An 18,274-nucleotide genomic window follows, 5' to 3' on the forward strand; every position below is an offset into this window, starting at 1 on the left:
CTGACTGCAGTTTCTCTAGTACAAAAAGCAACAACAGCACAAGATAACTTTATTGACTCTGCCTTCAATATACACATTATAAAAATAATATAAATTGCTAAAAAGAAGTATTTTTTTTTCCCCAGAGTTACAAGTCAAATCACTTCACGTATTTAGTTTTTCTGTTTTCAGATGGAAGAAAATATTTCTGTTTTAATAAAATTACACCTACATTTGCACATACGTTGAAATAATGTAAAACCTTAGAAGTTCATTGTAGTATTCCTTTGTGTCTTGACTTCCATGACCTTAAGAGTAGGAATCAGAGCCCAAGGGAGAAAGTAAAGAGGAGCTTTAAATGCCTAAAGCTGATAACCAGAAGTAGGTTACTGTCCTATTTTTAATTTATGCATATTACAAGATGAGGTGACATTCATGTATATGTCTCCTATTATCTATAGCTTGGCAGTTTCTCTTTTAAGTTAGTAACAGAATTTAAGTAGCTCAGCTGACTGTGCTGTGTATTTGGATTGTAGACCATCCTGTATATTAGCTCAGAGAAATTTGTCTTGGAATTTCTCTGAAGCAGTATATATGAAGGAAACAGTTTCTTGTTTCTAAGTCATAACTATGTGGTAGCTCACAGTAATTCAAGACAGCTGTTTCAGTGTTGTTAGCAGGTACAGCAACATTTAACTAAAACTGAAAGCTCAGTAAATACAAACAAGGCCATGCAGGTGGTGTTTGATGAAAGGCAATAGCTGTGGAACAGGCACACCACTCATTAATTGGAAGAGATAATTTTGGACTGCTGGTTTTTGTCTCTTAGAATCTGGCAAATACAATTCATGAGATATGATCTGAAATTATGCTTTTTACATTACACTTACTACACTGGAACATTATTCAGTTAACACCTGGAAGAGACTGGTTTGGCGGACCCAGGTAAACAGAAAACAGGTAAATCAATGCTCTATCAACTTGCAATCACCATTTTTACAGATCCAATATTTTTAAATTAAGCCAGACCTTTTCAGCCCTCCTACAATACATCTCATGTAAACTAGGCACAGCTGGTCTCTGTACCAATAAATCAACTGTTGAAGGCGTAACAAAATATACACAACTAAGGCAGAGAGAAGACAAAAGATTGTGATTGAAAGAGAAACCGTGCAGTGAACCTAAGAAGTCAATTTAGAGAGTCTTGACATGTTTCATCAGCACATGCCTAGGAAGTGCTCCCATGGGGAAGGTAGTTTTTGTCTTAATTTTTCCGTGTGTTCCTTCCTGAGCAAATGCTTTGCATCAGGTATCACTGAATGAAAAGGTTGTCCAGTTTAAAGAAGACCTGCCATCCCTGTAACTAGTGATGGTGGAGACTAGAAGAAGTGAAATTTTAGAGCAGAGAATTGTAGAGATGTTGATGTACAGGGTGTTGACTTCTGCAGCCAGGAAATGCAGCCACACAGGCGGGCTGCCTGAAGTCATGGTATGGCCAGAGAAGCAGCATGAACTGATGAGGAGTACCTGTATAATACAGTTTGTCTCCCTATACATTAGTAAATACTAGCATATTATTTTGGAGGGAATTTTAATTGCAATTTGCTGATCACAATCCCAGCTTTATTGGGAAAGGGTTGTAGAAGGATTGTAATTCCCTTTTTTCACTGTATGGCTGTGTTGAAAAAAGGCTTGACATCAAACCAAATTCAATAAAAGATTATATAGTCATCACACAAACACAAAGAATTATTATTTTTTAAAAAAAAAAGAAAGAAATTATGTCTGTTTTTGTCACTAGCCAGAAAACACGGAAAAGCACAGGGTAACTGCACCTAAGAGTGGCTTGATGTAGTCTTCTGAGAAGCTACATGGGAGACTGCAATTTGCATGCCTAACACAGTAACAGTTGACAAGGTTCCCCGCAGATAACAGGATAGGAGATTAAGCAGTTTGCATTGAAGTAAAATGTTAGACATTAAACTGACAGTTCTCAATACACACTGTCTAAGAGGCCAGTGGGAAGTAGTGTCCCAGCTACACTAAAGGGCCGTAGAGTAAGACTAAAAAAGAAAAAAAAAATGTTAACTGCTCTAAAAAAATACTGGTTGACACCTGTTGACATTTTATTCAACTGAAAACAGGTATGCCTGCTCTGTCAGAAGTCATTTCTAAGTCACCGGGGACTTGAAGAAGTTAAAATAAACAGCACATGACAAGAGGTACCAGCACAAACTAACTGGAACCATGGTATGAAGCCATGAAGTTACAGAATCATAGTTCATAATATTCAGTACTGATGAGCTTTTCTGTCAGGATCTTCTAAATGATTAAACAAATACCCAAAGATCACAACCCAGAAATCATTTTAAAGGACCTACTGCCTTAGACATGTGACATCTTAGATTTCAAGGTTTTCACATCTCTTGATGCTGTCCAACAGCTCCTGAATATGTTGATGTTAGCTTCTGAGTCTTGCTCTACAATATGAATCAAACTATTTACTGTTTTTAGACAGTCAAGGTTATTTTGCTCTATGTATTCATTGTGAATCCAATCCATTCTTTCTAAATACAACCTGAAATGTCATGGCACCTAGGTCAGCAACATACTTTAAACTTCCTGTGATTACCCATGAGACAGAACTTCTGAGAATAGCTTTCCCTCCAACTAATGCCTGAAATTAAAGACTAAAAACAAGTTTTTATTGATTATTGCCATAAGAAACCTGCAGTGACTTCATGAAGATGATTCAGAGCTTAGGCAGATGACTTAATGTTGCTACAAAATCCTACATGAACAGGAACTTAAAATATCTTCAGTGTGTGATCACACTAAAAATTTGTCCTCTGAACTTTTATTTTCTGTACTTGCAGATTCCTCCTTGAACTTTGAGGGACTCTTTCTGGTTGGCTACGTGTTCTTGTACTTTTCTATATAATTCCTCCTTTCACTGCCACTGAAGTGGCTCCCTGAAGACATAAAGTCCCTAAGGCTAACATGAACGACAGTGAGATGACCTAAACTAAGGACATGCATGAGTTGCATAACACAGTGATGAATGCCATCCAGCAGGACACCCTCATGCAGGACAACCTCAAAGTCCTGCCCAACATCCATCTGCCTAGTGTCGATGCCGAACAAAATGTCACAATGGACTTAAGGCTTCTTAGGTGTACACCATGATCAGCCTCTTGACAAAGCTAAGATCCCAAGGCTGAGTTGTCTCCTAGACTTCAACAGTGGATGGCTGCAGCCCAGCTGCAAGCCACATAGCAGTGGTAGAGTGGCCCAGAGTATGCTGAGAGAGCCCACAAGAATGGCCTCGCAGCTCTGAGCTGCAAGCCTGGGAAAGCTGTTTTGCTGCCACCTCTGACCTAGTACAAATTGCCAAGCAGTTCACATATGGCTCACATCAGCCTACAATCTATATAGCCAGCATCTAACACTAGCCCCAGGTGTTAAAGCCTGCAGCATTTGAGACCAGAACGATGATCAAGTTTAAAAGCAAAGGGAATAGAACCAGGAAATTTCTTTCTCAAACAGAATGTTTTACCTGTTCAAATATTTATTGCCCACAGCACAATGCAGAGACCCTGACTTCACAGCAAGTGGAAGGGCTTCATCGGTGGCACTGGGCTCCACTGAGAACACCCAGTGAGTATGGCACCAGCCAGCCAAGGTTCAGAGCCTGGCTGAGGCAGCTGCGCTGCATCTCCATTGTGCTCTAAAGCATGGATCTGGCACTGACAGTTTTCCCTTTTGCACTTCACTTCACCGCTTTTGCGTAAGGCTGATCTAAAGCTCAACAAATACTTGTAGCTGGAAATATTACACATGCTAAGTAATTATGGTAATATTCTTCATTTTGCAGAAAGCAGATCATTCATTAGCTACCCAAAATAGCTGAATGGCTCAAGAAACTGCAGCCAACAGTAGGCAGTTAAACCATCAGGTAGCAAAGAAAATAGCTGTAGTGGCTTAACAAGGATGGAAATTTTCCCATCTGCACAGTTGCTGTTGCAAAAACTTCACTACTTCCTCCTGTCTAGATGCCAGGAAAAGAGTAAACACTACAAGAATTAGCATAACATCTTTTTCATTTTGCTACTACTACTTTAAAAAAAAAAAAAAAAGTAAAAAGAAAAGGTTATAAGTTCTTTCTGTAATGCAAATACAATATTTTGCATGAAATTAACTCACATAGCTGGCACATTTAGTGTTCCATGAACATTAGAATAGTTCAGTTGGAAGGGATCTACAAAGATCATTGAATCTAACTGCCTGAACGTTATCCACATGCTCTCTGTTCTCAGAATTATATTGCTCATCTGGAAAGGGATTCAGTGAAAAACACATCGTTTACTATCAGAAATGCAGGTGGACTGTGGTATACAGTGAGCTGCCCAGAGTCTGTAGAATAGCTGGGAACACAGTTCAGAGTTCACATTGACATACCTGTTCAGCATACCAGAATATTTGGCAGGTAGGAGGAAAATTTCACCTGACAGCTGGAAGTTGGGGTGGAGCCCCAGGTAAGCTCTGCTGTGTACACTCCCCATTCTCTACGTCTTACAGTCCTCACAAAGCACCCAGTACTTGACATGGTTTAAGACTGGATACTGGGCTGCTTTGTCTTAAATCAGTTTGATGTTTTCTCTTTATGCTTCCATCCCATGAAAATCATAAAGATGTAATTTATTTTGATTCTGTAGGGGTTAGTCAGATTGCTAGGCCCGGGGATGAACTGATGATAGTCTTTGGAGGACTTCAATCACATTACTGTGTTGATGTTCTGGGTCACTAGTCTAATCAAATGCAGGTTTCATGATGGAAACAAACAAGTCTGCATGTTTTCTGAATTAAAAGACATGGTCAGTGATAGTCACTGGAACATAAAATAAAAAGGTATTCAATACTAGAACAGTATAAGCCATTGAGATGCTGAAAAATAAAATTTAATCCTGGTTCATATGCCAAGAGAAATTGATTAGCTTATTTGATTGACTTAGATGCTGTTTTATTTAAGACTCACACTTTAAACATCCAAACGTTCTACAACTCTTCATGTAGCACAGCTCAGTCCATTTCCCCTGGAAGACTTACTTTCAGATTTCACAGTTTATTTTCTAAGTATGCATTTATATTGCTAATATTAATGGCAACTCAGCTGCTTCATGAAAGGTGGGTTGTTTCTCTTTCAGTATTTCCAGGCAGTCTGCAAAATCTTTCCTGGGAGACATTATATATATATATATATATATATATATATATATATAAAACATATTTGCCACTCCATAGATACTACCACAAGATATAATGACATACATGTGTGGAAAATCAGAATATTATGAGCCAAGACAATGTCATCACTTGCTTATCCTGATGGGTCCTGCTAGCTGCAGCAAAGCCTGCCTCAGATTTATGATGAGCAAATTCACATCCACATAACTACCCACAGTAACAGTTTGCCTTTTCAGAGAATAGAGAATGGATGCATATGTATAACTATGCGTTGAGTTGTTATCTAAGAAAAATGTAAGTGTTAGATTTTTTAGTTAGTAAATACATGACTATTTACTAACAAGATGCAATCAGCTTTATCATAGAGTATAGGAAAAGCATAAGAAAAAACAGGAAAAAATATCTCTATCCCTTTCATTACAAAGAAGTTAATTTGTGGCAAATGGCAGTAGATTTCAACAGATACGCGTGAATCATTTTAAAGCAGACAGTCTCCAAATAATTGTCAGACTAACACTGCTCAGTAGTACCTTTAGTATATTTTCTTCCTGACAGATATCAGTGTACCTTCTACTCCACACACTTACACTCTTTCATTCCCTCAGAAATGATAAAAAACCCTCTCGGTTTTGGTCAAAGTATTCAGTCCAAATGAAAAATCACCCTCATAATAAAGCAAGTATTAGCCAGATTAAAAAAAAAAAATAAAAATCAATTAATCAGCAAGGATTTTTATTAGTCAATCCTGTAACTAATTAAAACCATTGATTGATAACAGACAACACTGCAACAAAGTTATCTCACTTTTAACCCAGCAAAATGATCTTCCTTCTGTGCATATAGATAGTATGGGATGACCTGCTTACAGATAAGTCTGTAACTGCTGACCAATCTATTTTTACTTAGTGGTAGTATTTCCCCAGCTCAGCAGTTCTGACAGATCACAGCTTTGAGTCTGAGACATTTGTGAACCATCTCTTTGTTAGTCACAAATAGCAAAGTGCACATCGATAAATCACACCCTTTGTCTCCTCCTCTTCCCTCCCCCTCACAGTTGCTGCTTTTTCTTGTCAAACCAAGCCAGGCTGAGCACTCCTGAACCATCTCTATTAACCTGCAAGAAATTCTAAAGAACAGATCCTATATAATAGAAAGTGACCTCAAATAATTAACATTTTTGAAGTGGTTTTTATCTGAATTTTATCCAAGGTACATAAGTCATCATTCATCTTTCCTCTTCCTGGCAGTGCACTTAGACATAGCAAGTCTTAAAATGATGACATCACCATCCCATGATCCTTCATTATAAGTAATTAAAGCAGTAATATGCCTCTTCTCATCTACTAGTCATCAAGCAGACTTACTCATATGAAATTTCAGGCATGGTGCACCTGAGGTGAATCAAGAGAGCACAGGACTCAATGTTTTTGGTGAACTGCTGCTAGTTTTGTGTGAATTTATTGCTGCTTAGAGAGTAGTGCATGTTAACATGCAGGGAGACTAAATTCTGCTATTAATCCATGAGACAGGTGCTGCAGAGGTAATATGAGGTTCCCTATCCACATACAGTATTCAGGTTTTGACAAGGGAGAGAGGAAGGAAGGAAGGATGGATTTAGTTTAGTCTGTGCCTCTTCAGATTTTGGCTTTTCTCATAAACACACTGGCAAAGCTATCAGTAGTAACATCTGGATAGTATGTTCAGTGACAGGGACAGTACCCAACAGGAACTAAATCAGACTCTCAAGCACCTTTCTGCAAGGACTAATAATGATGATGGAAACTTTCTTGCACTGTTCTAAAATCTTTAGTCTAAATCAGTTAACTAGACTGGCTACCAATTGCACAATACCAATCCAACAATTGAGTCAATTTAACCTGTTGTTGGGTGAATTTCATATTATTTTATCTCATTACAGTGTTCCTAGATAGGCACTGCTGTTTTCTGCATAGCAAAAAATAAAATATTTGTCTTCCACGGGCAATTACAACACCATGCATCATATTGTATTTTAATTCACATCTCATCCCATTTGGTCACCTTATCTATGTATTTCTTTTCAACAGTGATTTCAAAATAATGTCATTTGGGGCAGAATCTTCAAAAAGACTCATTCCAGAAATAGTTGCTTGCACATATACAACAGCCTGTGCTGCTGGTGCCATAGCTTTATTCATATAAAGACTGTTCTGTGTATCTTTTTTTTCTGTCCCAATCTCAGTTCCACTGTACTGGCATTACCAGCAGTAGTTACACTACCAAGATCAGTTTGGTAACTGTTACAGACCAAAAACTGATTGCTTGCACTGACATTCCAGCAAGTATGATAGATATGTAAGAAAGAAGGCATCCAGGAAAGGAGGATTATGGTGTCAAAACATTTTTTGTCTACTGTTCTGTTCACAAAAAAAAACAATTTCTGTATTACAATTCAATACTTCCATTGCTTCCACAACTTAATGGATTAAATGACACAGAAATCTTGGAGGACTGGCTATTCACAATGTGATTATCTAGAATAACATCTTTATCTCTTTGGCCATCAAGACATCAACTACCTACCTGCACACCTGCTCCACACCTAGTTTTATCTTTCAAGCCTATCTCCTCCTACCTCCACATGTCCTGAATCCACACGATGGCACTACACCACACCTGTGTCAAAAGCTGCCCAAATATCAGAACCAAGAATTCAGCATATAAAAAGGGATATTTCTCAACAAAAATAAATGTCAGTTAGAACTTACCTTGCATCTCTAAGCATGAATATTCATTTTAACTTTCTCTCCAGATGGGCAATGCACATAAAGGCAAATCTGACAGTACAGGGAGGATTCCAGAGGCAGGGATCATGGTTCTGCATGTATGATCAACTTTGATGAGGTCCATGGTACACTTATAGGAAAACCTGTTCCATTTCATCTGAAAACCATTTGGGGGGAGGGGGAGCAAAAGCTCTTCCATATGGTGAAAAATGATGAGATGTATACTTACTTTCTCTTGTCAGTCTTTTTAGAAAGGTCACATACAGCACTTTGTTCCACACGCATTTTTCTACAAAGGTTACCCAGTCTATCTTGTTCCAAAGACGGATCAGCCACAGTTGTCATTTTTAACTGATGTTTGTCTATTTCTAAAAAAAAATAAAATAAAAAGTTAGAAAATATTTTTCTTCATAACAAATCTGCATTTTGCTTGCTGCAGAGTCTAAGATCATCTTGCTTTAACAACTGTATTCTCATCTATCCACAGTGGGAAAACAGTGTAGTTTTCCTTCCTCTTTGTATCTACATTTCACCAGTTAGTAGCTCTGTTATTCATTTGACCTTAGTTTGTAGGTATGCAAACCAGAAAAAAAGTAACTACGGGGTTTTAAGAACAGAGAAATAACTTCTATAAAAAGAACAAGCAAGTGAACCAACTTGTTAGATTATTTTTTACATTAAATAAAAAACAACAACAAACTTTCTACATGAATATCACAGGAATAATACTGACCTGGAGAGGAGGTAGTAGGCAAGATCTAATTTAGGATTCAGGATACAGTAATGGGATCATTTAAGTGCAGGTATTATTAGTCATCCTTCTGTCTCATCATCCAATATTCCAAAAAGGGGATATTTCCACAGATATCCATTTCATCACTACCTGCAAAAAAAGATTAGCTGAAGATCATTGTGCTATTAAAGATCAAAAAGAGACATGATTGTTTTTCTGCCTTGAAAAAGAATATTTTTTTCCCTCCTCCTATAATTATTATCATCATCTCTTAATTAATCCAATAGAATAAGTGGCTTAATTAGTTAACTCTTCCATTTATTTAATCTATTTGCCAAGTAATATTTTTCATTTAAACTGAAAAGTTTAAATGAAAGTTTAAATGAAAAAAAATTTAAACTAAAAAATTTAAATTTAAGACTGTAAGCCCTAAAGTATAGTCATGTCTGTATGATTAATGTGTATAATGCAAATTCAAGTATGTACTGAAACTTATAGGTAATATTTATAATATATATATTTCCTAATTATAATTCTGATCTATTTCCTGTCTGTGTGAAGAGCATTAATAAAAAAAGGGTTTAGATTTCTTTGTTTGAACGAACATTCAGTTACAATTCTGGTTTATTTGTTCAGACTGCTGACATTTCCATGGTCTTTTATTAAAGACCTGATTAACCTGCAGAAAGAGCATGATGTTTGTACAAAGCTTATGTTCTCTAAACCCACTTCACACCCACATATTGCCTTCTGTTAGGGGAACAACAGTAATGTCAGCATCCTGTATCATATGACAACACCTTCAGAGGACTGACCCCATTGTCAATAGAGAATGATTTCTAACACCAAGAACCAGAATATGAGTAACAGAGTGTGTTTGCCTTAGCCTTTGGTCAGCTTCTATGCTGCTGGTATATGCAGCATATTGTTTGGAGCGCACACAAAATCTTTTGACCATGCAGCCCTACTAAGACCTTTACCCACACTGCCATCCGCTGTGCTGGCATCCAGTTGCTGTAACAATCAGCTTTCTCACAGTAGGTTTGCTACTTCTAGACAAATTACAATAACTGAAGCCGTCTGCACGTGACTTTCTGAGATGTGCTGGGGATAGCATTCTCCCTTCTGAGCTAATCACTGTTTCCCTGTGTTAGGTGTCTTTCAAAGTGAAAGCACTGTCTGCAGAGACATGCAGAGAAAAAGAACACAACTACGAAAACTTACCCGGGACCATTTTAAAGTAAGCTGCCAGGAAGATCTTGCATCAAATCAAAAACCAACTAGTGTCTAAAATGGCTAATGAAATCAAATAATTTAAAAGCTCAGTACCCATTTCCTGTTACCTGGTGACTCAGACTATGACACTTAGAAACATGGCATCTAATCACCAGATCAGCAATTATTACTCTTATCTAAGCCAGGTAGGTGATCAACAGTTAACGATTCTAAATGCAAAGTGGATTATTAATATTATACAATACCATGAGGTCTACCCTTCAGATGTAGAATTGCTAACAGGCTATAAAATGCAAGACATTATCCTACCAAAGTCACAGTCAACTAATTTAACTTCACAAGATGAAGCTAAAGGGGGAAAAAAAAAAAAGTAATAGTGAGGAGATGGAACAAGGAAAAAAAGATTCAGAATTACATCATTACAAAGCCAAATGCAATTGCAAACCTGAACTGATTAAGATTACTCTAAACAACAATATCTCAATTTATCAATCTATTTTGCACAAGCGAAATAAACCCATATCTCATAATATAAAAAAAATAGTCAGGAGTTCCATTTTTCTGGGCTGGCAACATACGGTTTGCATTTCACTTGTGCATGATGTTTATATTATTTCTCCAACTCTGCATTCTCTAGGAAAATGAAGCTGACTACATACTTAACCCCAAGCAAAATTTGCAGATGTGAAAATATATGTACACACTTTATTTTCCTCTGTGCATCTTCTCTTAGTGTGGCCTTGAACATGGAAGACATCTAATATTCAGTAACTTAGCCAGGTATGCAAGGAAGGCATGGACTTGCATGTCGTGTGCAAGACTTTTCTGTGAATGCAACGTATTAGTAGAGAAAAAAATTATATCAAAATCTCCGTGAATCATAGCATCATTAAGGTGTGAAAAGACCTCCAAGATCATCTGGTCCAACCATCACCCACTAAATCTCTTTTATGAGATGGGAGTACGAACACAAAATTCTGCTTGTATATACACACCTCTTTACGGTACACTGCAAATTCACGCATCAGTTAATTCCAACCCTGTTTTGTGACTCAAATTGATGCTGTGCCTCTCACCTTTGCCAGATAGCTATGGGTTCCACCAAAGCCACGCAGCAAAGACTCCATATAACAGAAACATGAGACTTGGGGGGGTGAGAAGGGAATTTCATGCAACTACTTACCAGGCATTTTCTGTCTCTCTGTATACTATGATTTCCCTCTTTAAGCTCCTGTCGATCCCTTTTATTTCCTATATGTCTGTTAGCACCTCAGCTCAACCTGCTTCCTGAGGTGTTAACAGTCCCAAGAGGCAGGAGACAGCATTTTCCAACCAGCAAGGTACTCTGAAAATATGAATCTTCACAGTGTTCCAAACATGAAGATTATACACATTGAAAATACCAGGGTAAGAGGAAAAGATTAGTCTTCAAGGACCAGAAGGACAGCAACCTAAATGACGCAATTATTTAAGGATCAAGAAGTACAAGAGAACTCGGGACAACATTTTTAAAGGAACTATAAAAACGCTCAACTTCCAATGAATATGTACCCTTCAAGATATTTCAAAAGCCAGACTACATCTTTAAAAGTATAAAATAGCAAATTAAAAGTTAGTAGAAATTAAATTATTTTTTTTAAGCATGACCCCTGAAAATGCTAGATGTAAGATTCATCAGAATCTTACATATACAATATTAATACAATATTGTATTAATGTTGTATAATATTAATATTGTATATGTATGTATATGTATAGTATAAATATTGTATATGTATGTACCTATGTATATGTATACAATATTAATACAATATATAAAAATTACAATATTAAACCACGGCTAAACTTGATCTTAGCCAAAAGGGCACTTGCCTGTATTCAGTTTTGAGTAACATCTATATCAGATTGGCACTCAAAGCCCATACAATGACCTTTTTAAAATTCATTTTTAACATTTGGTTTTATGGAAGTGAGAGAAAACTTCTGCCCAGATGCTGCCTTGTAACACAGAGGGGAAGAACATGGGAGGAAGCACCTCATGAGGCCATACTTGTTATTCAGAAGAAAACAGTGTCTATATTATTTAAAAGGCATAGAAATCTAGAAATCCCTTTATGATAAAAAAAAAAAAAGGCAAGTTATTTTCACACAATTTCCTTTAAAAAAAAAACAAACAGTTGGATGTAAGCCAGGGCATCATGGTATGTCACACAGTTGTGAATTTAGGGATGAAAATGTATGAGTCCTCATAATTTGATGGAACTGATTACTGAAAAGTTTTTTTTGTTTTTATTAGGGAAAGAACATGTGCTCACGGTCCTGACTGGAACCTGGAATGTACAGAAATAGCAAAGCAGCTATCACTGATTTCTAGAATAGGGGAGGATATTTTGTGGCATTGTGAAAAGGCTTTTCTTGCCCAGCTGGTTTTAAACGATACCAAATACAAAATCCTTTGGACTTTAATCATCCTGGCAAAGGAAAGAAGTGTTGGAAGAGTTTAATACCTGATTCTTTATCTGGATGCTTTCTGTTCTAAAGATGCAGGAAAATAGCTGTTTCAATCTAGTAACTTTTCCATTTCTAAATTCTGCCTCTCACAGCAACAAAACAACAGCATTCTTCTGCTCGATCATGAAATGAGACTTTAAGAAATGCAATAGCAAACCTTGAAGGGTGAATATTAAAGCTATCTTTCCCTCTGTACAGCCAGAGTTGCAGTCAAACATGCATGAGTTCTGCTGACAGTGCCTTCATGCTGGCTCTGAGGGACAGCACGCAAAATAACCTAAGAAATATCTGTAGGCTTGTCATGTGCTAATATCCTTTTGATAATGCAAACTGTTAATCCTAACCCAGGTAAAGAGAAGAAAAGAAATTGGGTTCTTATCTTAAAGAGTCCACATTGGCCAGATGAACATTTCAAGGTCATCTGGTATTGCTATAAACAAAACAAACCTGTTGGCTCTATTATATTGCTGAAATCCCATCTGACTGACAGCATTTTCACCAAACACAAGCAATTTATTTTTGTTTTAAACTTTAATTAAGTATTATAGATTGAAGTGAAATTAATTAATAACTTTAAAGTACACTGACCCAGAGAGCCAATACCTCAATCAGGTGAAGCCTTGGGAAAGGAAATGCATGAAATAAAATGAAGCTGTTCAGTCCCCTCAATCTCACCCAGTAAATCAAAGAAAAGAATTTTTATATTAATTGGCAATGAGTCTATGTCTAGTCTGACTGCTGACACAGTTAGCCATAATAATAAAAAACATTTCTGTGGGAAGTGAAAATGCAGTTTGAATGTTAATAATGCCTTCATTTTCTGTCCTGATTGATTTGTTTGAATAGTATTCAAGCAGCAATGTCCCTGACTCAATTGCCTATCTCAGGAGAATCACAGAAATCAAGTAACTTATGGGTTGGTAATTTATACAAGTGTCTCTCTGTATATGGAGTTCCATTTCAGAGACAGTTCTGGAAAAACATACTGGTGATTACCTGAAAAATCACTGCAGAACAAGTTTCAAATTCTAAGCATTTTTCCATTGCACATTGCTTACTTTTCTCACAAATAGACATTGCTTAGCAAATACAATATGGAAGAAAAGGATCTTTGGTGCAATCTGGACAGTAAAATTACTTTTGTCCTCTAAAATTTAAAGTATTCAGACTATTTTTTAAAAAGAATTAAGAGAGCATGTTCTGACTGTCTTCCCCAAGCAAGCCCATAAAACACCAACTGAGTAATCATAAATTAGTTAAATCTCTCTCACATCAGGCTCAATTTGCTGATACATGCAAAAAGCCACTGCTAGTGAGCCAAGCCTCTGTGTGTTAGGTCTGTATTTTGTTATAAAACTTTGCACCACATATTTCAAGTATGTTTAAAATGTTTACATTTCCATTTTCCAAACAGCTAAAGAAATGTGGGTGCACAAATTCATTATTAAAAGCAGCATTTTTAAATCTTCTGACATTGAAAATCTTAATTTCAGTGTTTTCTTCATATATTAAATGTGAATGACCACTATTCGTGAAGTTCAGAGAATTAACTTTTGCATTATACATCTTTTAAAGGCCTCATAGGTCATTTGAGTTCTTATTAATATGGAATAAAAAGAGCTTAATAAATACAATCCACTAATAATTCTTCTTACATTACCAGAGTCGTCGTTTCCATACAACGTACATTTTCAAACAATGAAGCCTAACAGTCAAAATAAATCATTGAGGATTTGATGGGTTTTTCTCCCCTATGGAAAGCAGTAGTAGTAGTTCAAAATACAACTCCATCTGACAGAGATGTGTCCAGTAGATTTGGAAAGAAGAGCTGAGCTTGCAAAGTTTGGATATTTCATTTTCTAGTCAAATGGGAAGTAGATGCCTCAAAACAATAGCTTTCATACCTTAAAAGGATGAAAATCATCCACCTGTGCCTTTCCTTAGTATTAGATAATGCTGTACATTACAAACATTACAGATAAAAGATTTAAAGAAAAACTTTTGAAGTAGAGGGATGGCATGCAGTGATATGCAGTGAAATCCCCTATCTTTTCTTGCTGAGGCCAGAGATGGAAGGGACAGATTGACTAGAAAGAAGTTCCATACATGAAAATTAGAAGTAGAACGGAAGCAACCCTTATTGTAAAGAATGTGAAAACTGATAGATTATTTAAAATTGTCTTTGCTAAAATCAGACTTTCAGATGCTTTGCCTACCCCCCTCTTTGGGGGCTGAGCATCAACAAGTGCACTGCTGCATACTTGGAGTGTTGAATTATGACCTACTACAGCAACAGTACACTTGGCATCACAGCTTCACAAATTATAAATTTATATTCCTGAACAAATATACAATTAAGCAGAGTTTTTCCAAATGGCTCTAGAGAAGACTTGGGATTAAACAAAAATGTTGACTAATTTATCCCTGACTTCCCTTGATAATATTCACCCTGTTTTCTAAGTGCTGCTAGTCATTCATGTTAATAAACACTTAAAATATGTCGAAGAACCCTCACACCTATTTGGAATGGATACTGTAGAACATGAGACGACGAGCAGGGTTTAATTCACACAGCAGTCATTTTTCAGTAAACCAAACTGTTCTGGGAGCAAGCTTAGGGTCCTCACTGCTAAGCAACTCCTGCATCATTCCTTCACTTCAGCAACAGAGTAGTGATTTACTTCCAGCATCCTCCCAGAGACAAATGAAAGGCTGGCCACTCTACCATCAACATCAAACACCACATAATATGCGATGTTTCTAATCAACATCATATAACATTAGTCTCCATAGGACAGAAAAGAAACAAACCACTATAGTCACAGAGGGCAGAGACACGTCAGACAAAAACAAAAGAAAGCAGTCATTGATAACAGAGAATTCTGTTAAGCCACCACCATTTAGAGTGTACATTTAGTTCTATGTACCCACTTCAGTAGGAAAAAGTGTAGAAAACAACCATGAAGGGCATGGTAGCAATATCTTGATGTGTTGGCATCAACGACATCAGTAAAATCCAAGGACCTGGATCTTTAAATGGGTGCTCCACAGCATTGCTACAGTTAAGCAGATAGGGCTGTGCTGTCTTTACACTAACAGCTAAGGAGCTGTCCTTGGAGCTGAATGCTTCAGCTATAAGAGGAGGATATGCAGTTAGCTTTAACTTGTCTCATTAACAAAGAACAGGCAAACTTTCTTATGTGTGAGGCAAGCATAAACGCCAGAATTCAGGCAGCTAGCTGAAAACAGCAGATTTGTAGTTGCTTGTCAGCAAAGACAACAGAAGTAAGACATACTCCATAGTAACAGCAAAATGGGAGGCTATGAGCACAAATATTCACACAATTTTATTAGAGCGAGAAATACTTAAAATATTTCAATATTCTCAAAAAGCACTTAATTCACATTTCCAAAAGAAAAGATTTTCACAGAAGCATTTGTCTTTTACACCCATAATTAGTATTTTGTGGACAATTTTCTAGAGGCATAAAGCGTAGATACTTAAAACACTTACACCTCACCATGTTCTTTCTTTAGTATAAGCATACTTATATATATAAGTATTATATATAAGTTATTATATTATATATTATTATATATTATATATTATATATATTATATATATTATTATATATATTATATATAAGTATATTATATATTATATATATATATATAAGTATATATATATATATAAGCATATAATTATTCATGCCTTCAGTACTCCTAAGTGTAGCACAGTTATTCAGATAACACGCCTATATAATCCTTAGAGCATACACTTAAGATATGATGCACAAAATGCTTAAAATCTTTTATCTAGAGATAGTATTTATTACATGAAAAATACCCCTTTGTATGCAGATCTATTTAAATCCTATGCAATTAAAAAAAAAAAAAAAGTTCTCTCGATAAACCCTATGGAAATGAAGTTTCTCTCCGCACACTACTTTTGTGCTGGTAGAAGGTTATACTTCAAATAAGTATGCTACATCAGTTCCATGCCTCTTTCTCTGAAGTTCTTATTGCTAGGATTTCATTTGCAAAGTATTTGAGCACAGTACATAACTCAAGCAGGTTCTTGTCAACATGCATTAACACCTTTTACTGCTTCATTTATAAGAGGCATTTCCTCCCTGCTCCCTCCATAGCATTTGTATTGAAGCTCATTATTCTACAAGTTGCATTGATGTTGCTGTGTGAAGTTCAGACTTAACAAAGCTGCTCATCTACATACTGCAATACTTTAAGTAGTTACCTATTGATTTTTGTTTCTTTAAAACCATTATAGCTGCTTCTATATTTTTGTTAAACACCCAATCTAAACGTAGAAGATGGCACACGGATGCAACAGAGTTCTGCAAAGAACCTCATAAAGTTTTAAAACTATCTAGCTCAATTAAAAGAAATGCATTTCCTTCTTTTTCATGTAGAACATGAAATAAATTCCATGTCTTAAGTGAAATCCCCTTTTTTAAAGAAAAAAAAAAGATGCACCCTGTGAATTAATGTATCACGTTCTAATCAATATCACAAAAATAGTTGATTTGGTTTTCCACATTTAAGAACTTCTAGAAGTACAGTAGCCTTATGGCAATTTCTGGATATAAGCATTTTAAAAGACATGTTAGAACTACTCAATTATAAAATCAGACAGCAGTATTTTTAGCAAGACCTTTCTAAGCAAGCCATTTAAGATATATTACACATAGGTGCCCAGAGTCCTGTCATATATCTTGAGCATGGATGATATGTCTGCAAGAATGCTTGTAGTTTCATATCAATTTTTCAAATTTTATTAATTGGTTTAATAGTCCCGTGACATGCTTTTTTTTTTCTTTTTCTTTTTTTTTTTTCTTAAAAGATACTAGCTATTTTGGCCCTCAAAGTTATCATTTTATTAAAAAAATATTTTTTTAAATGGCAGCATGACTCTTAAAAGACAGAGATTTTTAGAATTAGTCTTTCTTTAATGCTCACCTCAATACTGATCTAAAAGATAAAAATACTTGGATGGATGAACTCCAGCCATTATGGCTTCAGATAAGTCTATACGCATGCATTTCCCCAACATTAATACAAACCCACTGTCTTTCAGTTTGCAAAAGATTGCTCCTGATTTGATGTCTTAAGGTGGATTCATTCCCATCTGGTAGACTAAGCACCTTTTTGCATTATAAGACGTATTACATTCAGTAACTTTCTGAAAGCTTTTTTTTTTCTGCTTTTTGTGTTGGTAGATTAACTGCCAAAGTTCTCATTTGGTGAGTAGTAAACATTGCTAGTGATATTTGCATGATCAGTAGGCAAAATTCAGGTCCTTATTCGAGTGACTGCATGATTCAGTAGTGATTTGTCTTCTGGCTAGTTTCTCAGTTTCATCTGTGCTTTTGAAAAATAATAGTACAAATTGTGTGTAACAAAATTTAAACCTACTGACAGGTTTTATTATGAAACCTACGTTTGGGCCCTTTAAAAACTTTCATCATTATCCTAAGCTGAGTGAGTGTGAGCAGATTTATGATTTTGGTTGGAAATGATGCTGAGCTCAGAGGTTTCATATCATTTAATGTGAAACCAGGCAAGTCTTAGCAATTTTGTTTTACTTTTAATATGTACTTTTGCAAAAGTTCAAACATGAAATGCAAAGGAGGGCTAGAGAGAGTAAGAACAGACAAAAGACTACATGAATCTCTGGAAACAAGTGGTACTTCACCTTTCTTGAAAAACTGGAAGGATGTACACAGGTGGAATACTCAAGAGTTGCAAACACTATGTAGATTGTAATTTTCACAACATTCAGTCTTGA

At 36.1% G+C, this 18,274-nt stretch overlaps 1 protein-coding gene across 2 annotated transcripts in view; it reads right to left on the bottom strand.

Annotated features, from left to right (window-relative positions):
- RET (ret proto-oncogene) overlaps nucleotides 1–18,274 on the bottom strand; it is a 273,120-nt gene that overhangs the window by 93,455 nt on the left and 161,391 nt on the right. The window contains exons 6-7 of one of the 2 annotated variants that reach the window (XM_072039478.1): nucleotides 8,722–8,871; nucleotides 8,218–8,356 (exon numbers count right to left, since the gene is read on the bottom strand). Coding sequence is in view for 1 of the 2 variants with exons in the window: in XM_038181498.2 (XP_038037426.1) it covers nucleotides 7,971–7,977 (7 nt within the window). In the remaining variant the exon portion in view is untranslated. Of the gene's footprint in view, nucleotides 1–7,970; nucleotides 7,993–8,217; nucleotides 8,357–8,721; nucleotides 8,872–18,274 lie in introns of those variants that run through there. The other variant, XM_038181498.2, reaches the window with a different exon arrangement.

Source organism: Anas platyrhynchos, chromosome 6 (genome assembly GCF_047663525.1).
Source record: "Anas platyrhynchos isolate ZD024472 breed Pekin duck chromosome 6, IASCAAS_PekinDuck_T2T, whole genome shotgun sequence".
In the NCBI taxonomy this organism is placed as follows: domain Eukaryota; kingdom Metazoa; phylum Chordata; class Aves; order Anseriformes; family Anatidae; genus Anas; species Anas platyrhynchos.